This window comes from Cricetulus griseus, chromosome 3, assembly GCF_003668045.3.
Source record: "Cricetulus griseus strain 17A/GY chromosome 3, alternate assembly CriGri-PICRH-1.0, whole genome shotgun sequence".
Lineage (NCBI taxonomy): Eukaryota > Metazoa > Chordata > Mammalia > Rodentia > Cricetidae > Cricetulus > Cricetulus griseus.
Genome location: NC_048596.1, coordinates 49,507,400 through 49,516,741, shown reverse-complemented (window position 1 = coordinate 49,516,741; position 9,342 = coordinate 49,507,400). Strand labels below are relative to the sequence as shown.

The window sequence follows — 9,342 nt, the reverse complement described above, 5'->3', positions numbered from 1 at the left end:
AGGACACAGGCTCAGGAAGGCTACACTGGGCTTGCCCAAAACTGCACTGGGGGAAGAGGGCAGCTGGGATGTTAGTATCTTGCCTTGCTCAGCCTCACTGATTCCCAGTGTCTATCCTATTGCCAGGCCGGACTGGCAGCTCTGAGATAGGTTCCTCTCTTGCCCAGGCTGCAGGCTTCTGGTTCCCGGGTACCAGGCTCAGCTCTCCTTTCTTCCATCTCACCATGGCCAACATCACACAGAAGCTGCTCTGTCCACTCTTGGAGGAGATGATCCAGCTTCCAAGCCACAGCAACTCTAGCATCCGCTATATTGACCACGTGTCGGTGGTGCTGCATGGGCTGGCAGCGCTGCTGGGTGTGACGGAGAACGGACTCATCCTGTTTGTGGTGGGCTGTCGCATGCAGCAGACGGTGGTCACCACCTGGGTGCTGCACCTGGCACTATCCGACTTGCTAGCCTCCACCTCCCTGCCCTTCTTCACCTACTATCTGGCAGTGGGTCACTCGTGGGAGCTGGGTACCACCTTCTGCAAGTTCCATTCCTCGGTCTTCTTTCTCAACATGTTTGCCAGCGGCTTCCTGCTCAGCGCCATCAGCCTGGACCGCTGCCTGCAGGTGGTGCGGCCGGTGTGGGCACAGAACCACCGCACGGTGGCGGTTGCGCACAGAGTCTGCCTGATGCTCTGGGCTCTGGCAGTGCTAAACACAGTACCCTATTTTGTGTTCAGGGACACCATCACGAGGCTGGACGGCCGCATCATGTGCTATTACAACATGCTGCTCTTGAACCCGGGGCCAGACCACGAGGCCACATGCAACTACCGCCAGAAGGCCCTGGCAGTCAGCAAGTTCTTGTTGGCCTTCGTGGTGCCTCTGGCCATTATTGCCTTGAGCCACGTGGCCGTGAGCCTGCAACTGCGCCACCGCGGCCGCCAGAGGACAGGCCGCTTCGTGCGTCTGGTGGCGGCCATAGTGGCGGCCTTCGTGCTCTGCTGGGGGCCCTACCATGTCTTCAGTTTGCTGGAGGCACATGCACAGGCTGTCACCACGCAAAGGCACCTCGCCTTACGTGGGCTGCCCTTCGTCACCAGCCTGGCTTTCTTCAACAGTGTGGTCAATCCCCTGCTTTACGTGCTCACCTGTCCGGACATGATGCACAAACTAAAGCGCTCCCTGCTGGCGGTGTTTGAAAGCGTGTTGGTGGAGGACAGCGACTTGAGTGGTGGGTCTGGCAGCCGCCGCCGCCGTGCCTCCTCCACTGCCACCTCAACCTCCACCCTCCTGCTGGCGGGCCGCCTTCCCCCGTTGCATCCTTCAGGCTTGATCCGCTGGATGCGGGGTGGTGGTACAGAGTCCCAGCAGAGAGTCCCAGTGCAGTCCCTGGAGAAGCAAGGCTCACTGAACCACGCTCTGAGCTCCACCTCGGATTAGACAAGCATAACTGGGATGGCACACCAACACACCCCATGGCATCTCGCCACTCTGTTGAAAATGTACATAGCCAATGCTAGGTGAACCAGCTTGTGGACTGCATCTTCAGGAGCAAAGCAAATAGAAAGCAGCCTCTCCTAAACATTTTAATCTGGCAGTGTGGAGCTGGGAAGAGGATCCGAAGGGTGCAGAAGTGGCTTTTGAAGGAGTTACCGGGTTCCTGACCACTGGCCACCCGGGATTTTACACTTTGAAGCTCCTAAGGATCTTGCTAGGGTAGCTGATGAGGGTGGGAATGAGATTTTGTACTTCTAATACCTCCCAGGCAGCTGCCCCAAGGACAATTGGAGTCATACAGGTTAAACTCACAGCCCACATGTCATTAAGGCACTGCTTTGTGGATGGGGAGCAGGCTCTGCCAATGAACAACAGTGTATCTGGGGGTACAGTGGGAGAAGGGTTGAGAAGCAGTTTTCAGCCCACTACCTTCATTTTTTAACCCCCAGTTGGCCTTTGAACCAGATGCCTGTATCACACAACCTTGCTGGTCAGCTTGCTAGCCTTATAGGTGTGTCAACTCCAGCTCAGTTTCAGTGAGGCATCTTCACTGCCCAGTTTCAGAGCTGAGGCTGCTAGAACCTGCATTCTAGCCTTCAGCATCACAGGTTCAAGTCTATCCAGAGAAAACATCCTCCAACTACCCTCAGTATTACAGCTGTCTCACAGGACAGGGCCTGGCAGCTATCACTTCCAACCTGCAGGTAGGAGGGCAGGCACCTTGTGTCAGCCATGGACCTTGCACCACACTCATTTAATGTCTTCCCCACCGTGGATCAACTGCAGGACAGCCAGCTGTGACTCATCTCTCCATTCCAGGGGAAGGGGAATTGGATGTCACTAAACTGGTGATGTGAAAAGCAGAGGGGAGACATTCTCAGCCTCTCCCGAACCACTTAAGGCCAGGCTGGTTGTCAGTTCTCAGTGCCAAGCAGGCCTCAAGCCCAAGGCAAGTGCTTCTCAAACTGGACAGTAAAATGTCACTCTCTACTCCCTCCTGCTTTACTCAGAGCACATCACACCTGTTACACCATGCATTTTAATTGGTTATTGTAAGAATGAAAGTCCAATGGGGCAGGGACTTGTGTCTTTTTGGAAGTCCAGACTGTACTTGTGCAGACATCAATAAACGCTTCTGTGGAAGACCAGCTGGGCCTGGCTCAAGTCCTAAGGCTACAGTCCATTGTGGGAAACGGGTGCTAGAGAGGAACCCAGTTCTGCAACCTCCCCACTTTACAGGGAGGGGCTGGTTTCAGTCAGCAGAGGGGACAGAAGGTGCAGAACAGGTGGCTGGCTTTTGGGACAATGGGGGCACTGACTTGTGACATCAGACCTCCAAGTATGGACTAGACCCAGGACCCTGAGACAGGGAGTTAGTTACAGCTCACTGAAGAACACGAATTCACAGTTCAAGATCTTTTTTTTTTTTTCTCTTTTTCTTTTTAATTGTTGTTGGAGACAGGGCTTCTGTGTAGCCCTAGCTGTCCTGGAACTTTGTAGATCAGGTTGGCTTCAAACTCAGAGATCTGCCTGACTCTGTACCACCCACCCCCCAAAGTGCTGAGATTAAAGGTGTGCACCACCACTACCCTAAGGCACTTTGGCAAAGACCTGAAAGGAGATGGAGGCAGCTAAATCTCTCCTGAGACCCTGTGAGGTCCCTCTGGGCTGCTCTCCCTGTCTTAATGCAACACAGTTGGTGTGCTGGCGCCAGGAGAGATGTCTGACAGTGGCCTGAGAGGTGGCTTGTCTGCTGTGGCTCTTGGCTTGTGGAGGCTCCAGGCTGTCCTGAGCTCAGACCTTGGCTACAGGCCTCTGGGGGGGCTGCTTCTGGAGCAAGGCTAGGGTGTCTCTCTTCTGAATGGAGCGCAGCTGCTTCTTCTTCGCCTTCTTGAGCTTGGCAGGGTTTCGGATCTGGGAAAGAAGGGAATAGGAGGCATCAGTGTGGCTGAGGACCCTATGTCTGTCCCTGGGGCCAGGACTGCAGCAGGACAGTGGGCCATGAAAGGCAGGGAGCCCAAGCACCTTAAAGGCCTCTTTCACCTGGCCACAGCCTGCATCTCTTGCACAGGTGTACTCACCACTTGGACAATCTCAGCCTTTCGTTCATTCTCTAGGCGGCGTTTCAGGTTCTCAGCCCGGCGCTCTTTCTTCTCCTGAAACACACAGAAGGGGATCTCACACTAGGAGCTGGGGGCTGGAGTGAGGGGTGAGGGGGTGGTGCTAGTATCTCAGGACCCTGGTGAGACTGGCACAACCAGGAGAAGCCTGCTTGGACTTCCAGGTTGTTCCTAGTGGGGAGGGGTGGAGGCCTAGGCACTCCTGGGGAAGAACAATGGGGTACAATGCCTATGCTGTAGGCCTGGAGCTGAGGCCCACTGTGGCAAGAGAACCTGATTCTAAATTAGAAAGGTGGGTAAACAGATGTCTGAGGGCAGGGGCCTACACAGATGTGGGTGCCTCCCCACCCAGAAGTCACATGCAGGCAGAAGGGCCTCTTGTACCATCCCATGCACTAGCTGCCAGGGAGAGGGCTAGGCTGGTTCCCTCCTTTATGCTATGTTCCCAGGTTTCCTTCTGCCCAGGCTCAGGTGGACCAGAATGAGAATGCAAGGCCAGAATATAGCTGGGCTCTGCACCTGATCCCAGGTAGGGTTGGGCAGGTTGAGCTGTCAAAAGGCTATGGAAGAACCTGGAACCTGGTCCAGTTGGAGTTTTCTTTCTGCTTCTTTCTAATTAGGTTACTGTCTACGCTTCCACTTCCTCACCTCTATGGTAAGGCTGACCACAGGAACTGACTAGAGAAACAAGTGTGTGAGCAAGGCTTGGCATAGAACCGGGTCTCTGGGAACACCCAGAGCCTGTCTGGGGATGGGAAGCCCAGGGCTTCCCAGGTATGCTGCTACTGTACTAGCAGGGCTAGGACAGGGATGATGGCTCCAACACTAAATGCTATGTGGTCAGGGCTTTTGTGGCTTTGACAACTTTGAGTCATTCATTGGGCCATTGGGGAGGAAGAGACCTTTGTTCCTATGTATTAGGAGGAGAGCTGGGAGGATGTACCTCCAGTTGCTCATGAGAAGGCAACTGTTTTGCCCGAGAGGGAGCTAAGGCTGTACAGGAAAAGAGATGAGGGCTCAGTAACAGACAGATCTGGAGTGACTCAAAGCAAGGTGGAGAAATGCCTTAGTGGCCGGCCCATCCCTCTTCTCAGTGGCCAAGCTGGAACCATAGATCTGAGACAAGTTGTTTGATACTGTATCCGTGTTCCTTCTACACCTTGGGCTCTTCAGACTAGTAGTGACACCTGAACTTGATGCTGGGGACAGTGCTGCTGACCAATCCAGCATGACCTTGCTTTCTCAGTACTGCCTGTTGAAGTGGTACTGGGGCTCTTTCCAAGGCTTCCTGGAGGCCGAAGGTGCTGGAAATAAGCCTCTGTGGTGCTGGAACTCAAGACCTTGTGCATGCCAGTCAAGCGCTCTACCACTGAGCTATGTCCCTAGCTCACAGGCATGAACCTTTCACAAGGACATTTTTGGTTATGGATGGGCACCAGAGAAGTGGATTGAAAGGCAATGGTGTATAGGAGTCTCTTCTAAAATGACAGCAGCAAATTTGAGACAAGCTTTTTCCTTGTAAGTACATTGAATACTCCTGCCACCAAGATGGCTTGTTGGTCTTCATCTTGGGCTCCTCATTCTACTTCCAGGTCTCCTGCATGGCCTTGGGCCAGAGGTTGAGTTGGATGGTACAGTGGGAATGCTACCATGGCCCTAGACCACTCTTTTCCCCCTGGGACCCTCATGCCCAGGGCTCTGAGTAAGTCATAATCCTGCAGCCATGTCTGTTGCAGCACACATGTATTTGGCATGTATGATCCAGACTTGGCCGGATGTCCTGTTACCTGCCGGCGCCTCTGTTTCTCCTCCTCTAGGTGCCGGGCAAAATCCTTGGTCAGCTTCCTCTCCTGACGCTCCTTCATTTTCTGCTGCCAGGAGGTACGCAGGGGCTTGTCCTGAACCATCTGGGAGAACCTTGGAAGGAAAGGAGGCACTTAGGGGATCTCTGTGGTGTGGCCTTCACCCTCTGCTCTCACTGAGCTCTGGGTCTGCTTCCTGGCCTCCCCTGCCTGCCTGGCATTCAGCTTTCTATAGGAACTCAGGATGGAACAGACAAACCAATAAGTGCGTGGCTCTAACTCTGAGGTGGGCTTGGGCTTCCCATTTCTAGAGGAACAAACCAAGACTCCTAGAGTCTTCTTGTTCCTGAGTATAGGTTGGGACTTGAACTTTTCTGTGCTTGCATGTCCTCAGCTATAAGGTTTTGTTGCCACCAAACATGGCAACCCGTGAGTGAATACCTCTGAAAATGAGATGCTCCCTCCCTACAGGGGTGTGGCTGTACTTCCAAACAGCAAGAACAAGGGTGCTTTTCTGTAACAATTCTAATTCTTTCCCAGCTTGGGGGGGGATGTGGGGGTGCGAGGTGAAGGTGGAGGAGTGGGATTAGGGGATTTCAGCTTTTCTTTTCTGCAGAGTCAAATGTTCTTAGGAGCCATAGAAGAATGGAGGTGACTTCTGTAAGAACGTATTAGGATGGTAAAGTTAAATTAAAACATTCTAGGAGGGTAAAGTGCAGGGCAATGAAGCTGGGCCAGGAAAGGCTGAGAACTATTGAAACTGGTGGTGAGACTCATAAAACCCAGCTCTTCCCATTTCTGTACCATTCAAAAGTTCCGTGATAAAAAGTAAAAATAAAATGAGGACAAGTCTCCATGTGTGCTTCCTCCTCCATCACCTGCCAAGCCTGCTGGGCATCCCATGGTCTTGTTCTTTCCCCTAGAACTCCAAGGCTCCTCAGCAGATCCTTTCATGGTGCCCTTTGCTTCCTACACTTCGACTTTGACTCCCACAGGTGTTCCTATTTACTTCTGTCTGTTAGTAGGGTATCTTGAAGCAACCCTGTCTCTGAAGGTCTGGGTGCATGCTGGGCACTCTGTTCCTGACCAGATGAAGGTCAACACTGCTCTTCTGAGAGGTCTGCTCCCTGACACTCATAGTCTGGAACTTGGCCCCAGGCTTATTCATAAGCAGTCTGGTTCTACCCTGCCCCACTGCACTGGTAACTTCTGATATCCTTCCCTGCCAGGTCCACAGAGGCTTGCTCAAGACCCCACTACCTAAAAACAGAGCAGTGGGTCTGTGGTAGACTTCCTTCTTACCCTTAAAATCTGAGATTCAAGAACCCAGAAGGAACAAGATGATGGAAGCCCGGAGGAGTCAGAGCCACAAGACATGATGCTATGTCTTTTTAGAGCAGCATCATGGAAATGGTCCCCATCTCATCTTTCTTGAAAGGGAGTCACTACACACAGGCTGCTGAAACACTTAAATTGTGGTCCATGTTAAGAAAACTCAAGAGGATCTTTATTTCATTCAATAAAGTTAATGTAAATAATCACACATGGCTGGTGAACTCACTAAAGTACTGAGACAGTGCTGATGGACAGCACCAGTTACTGGAGATGGAAGACAGGCCTAGATGCCTGGTCCTGAGCCCATCACTCACTGCCTGTGTGACCCTGCACAAGGAAGCCTCTCAGCCATTGCACCCTCCTGTGTGCAGATAACAGAGTATAGAGTGGCAACAGCTTGGGAGAGCTGGGACCAAGTATCCTCCTATCCCTTACTGGTGGAGTGTTCCAGGCTTACTTCCCAGCTCTGCTGGTTCTTTTCTTCTTCCCACTCAGCATATCACAGCCCCTTCTTACTCAGTAAACCTACCCTCCCCATCTGAGGGTGAGTGCAGGGCCCAAAGCTCTACACTGAACTCAGCTAGCTCAGTCACTCTCTTGCCAGCCTGAACCAACCTCTTTGGCTGTTTATGTGTGGCCATCAGTTGCCTGGCTACTGTGACTTGCTGACACAGGGAAAAGGGGATGCTTCAAAATTTCTGATTGGTGCCTTTCTCTCTAAGCTTCACCTGCTTCTGTTTAATGGGGTGTGCATGGGGGAGGAGCAATACCCAGTGCCTAGGGTTTAAGACTATAACAAAATGGTATCTGTGAAGAGCCTGTGCAAAGCCTGGCTCAGTCCACCCCCAGTCAATGTCATTTTCTCTAAAAACCCCCATGTCAGGTTCCCTTTCTGTTACAAATTCTTGTCTCTGGTAGAAATTTCAACAGAACCCTACTTCACCTTCCCCCAGCAGAAATTTCAAGTAACCCCACTACTACTTCTCTGCTGTTCCCTAATGATGCCTTTTCCTTATGAGACTCCTCATTCCTTCACCCAAAGAGATGAATTGAGCATTTATGATGCCCCAGCACTGAAAGGACAAGGAAGATTTCTTGTTTTAAGAAGGCTGCAACCTGAGTCAAGTCAGATCAACAGAGGCAGGTTAATGGGTTCTGATCACATGCTTTGTAATCAAATCCATGCTCACATCCTGTGTCTCCTTTAGCCTACCTGGGCCTTGGTTTCCTCACATGTACAACATCAATAACAGTAACACCTGCTCCAAACGGCAGAGATAAAGATTAAATGTGATTACATGTGCTGCTGGGTGTCAAAGACTCTCCCTTTGGTCCCTCTGTCCCTACTGAAAAGTGCTACATAACCAGTGTCTGGTGATACATTTTATCAAAGACAATCACCAGCAGACAACAGAGGAAAGGACTTCGCTGTGTCCAAGCAATGGGTGCTTTTCTTGTTCTGCCTCCTTCACCAGATGTGACAGACAAAGTAAATATTTTTGGAACTGAACTCCGGACAAGAGGATTGAAGGGCCGGGTGTGGTGGCGCATGCCTTTAATTCCAGCACTAAGGAGGCAGACTCAGGCAGATCTCCGTGAATTCCAGGACAGGCAGTGCTACACAATGAGACCCTGTCTCAAAATAAAAAAGATGGAAGGGAAGTTCAAAAGAACCCCGCTTGAGGGCAGACAACCTTAGAGAAATGACCACCGAGGGGCTCCCTCATTCTGACTATGATATGTTTGTTAACTTCACTGGGATAAGCGCTCTCCCAACCCTGGGATAGCATTCGGGAGAAGGCAGGGTCCGACACACGGATAACCCCACCCATCGCCCATGCTACCCCCACTCGCCACTTTACCTTTTCTTGGAGCGGTCTTTCCACACGCGCCCGGATTTGGGCTTCCCCTTCGGGATTACAGGAAGCTCCTCCTCCTTCAATTTCTTGGGTGCCGGGGCCTGGGGAGAAGGTATAACTCGTTTCTTTACGTCGAGGCCACCTGTCACCGTCTTGCCAGCTGGAGGTAGCTTGTTTGGTTCCTGTTGGCGCTGTGGGAAGCTGGGTGTCTGGGATGTCAGCTCCTGTACTGGCTGAGAGGGCTCGGGACCCGGTGCTTGCTGGCCCGGGCAAGGCTCTGGGGATCCTGGGATCAACTCCTTAGCGTGTACCACCTCTGAGTCCAGTTCTCCTTGTGTGGGAAGAGATTTGGATGACGTCTCTCGTTGGGGGGCTTCCGGACTCGATTCTGTCTGTTCTGTAGGTGACCCCAGGCCCAGATCTTGCTGAGATTGCAGGGACCCGGGGTCAGGCTCTGGCTGCCTTTGAGGGGACCCAAAGCCTGCTTCCTGTTTCAGACACGGTGATCCGGGACTTGTTTCCAGTGGCTGCACTCTCGGAGACTTGGGTTCGCTGGTTTCTTCTGGGTTCGACTCAAACTCGAGAAGGGCCCGTCTCGCTCGGGAAACTGCGGGGTCAGGAAGGGTCTCTAGAGACAGAGGTTTTAAGCCTTCAAGCCGCCGGCTGCGCCTCAACGGTGTATCCATGGCTCACGTGTAGCCTCCGTCGCATTCGGAAACGCCGGCGCCTACATATG

At 52.4% G+C, this 9,342-nt stretch overlaps 2 protein-coding genes across 2 annotated transcripts; one reads left to right on the top strand and one right to left on the bottom strand.

Moving 5' to 3' along the window:
* Positions 1 to 224: 224 nt before the first annotated feature.
* Positions 225 to 2,407, top strand: Ptgdr2 (prostaglandin D2 receptor 2). The gene has a single exon (XM_027406670.2). It carries the CDS (start codon positions 225 to 227, stop codon positions 1,431 to 1,433), a length of 1,209 nt encoding a protein of 402 aa, XP_027262471.1. The 3' UTR covers positions 1,434 to 2,407.
* Positions 2,408 to 2,515: 108 nt separating this feature from the next.
* Ccdc86 (coiled-coil domain containing 86) lies at positions 2,516 to 9,342 on the bottom strand. The gene is made up of 4 exons (XM_027406671.1): positions 8,610 to 9,342; positions 5,398 to 5,527; positions 3,572 to 3,646; positions 2,516 to 3,404 (listed from the first exon to the last, which is right to left on the bottom strand). The coding sequence occupies exons 1-4, from the start codon at positions 9,290 to 9,292 to the stop codon at positions 3,285 to 3,287; spliced, it is 1,008 nt and encodes a 335-aa protein (XP_027262472.1). The 5' UTR covers positions 9,293 to 9,342; the 3' UTR covers positions 2,516 to 3,284.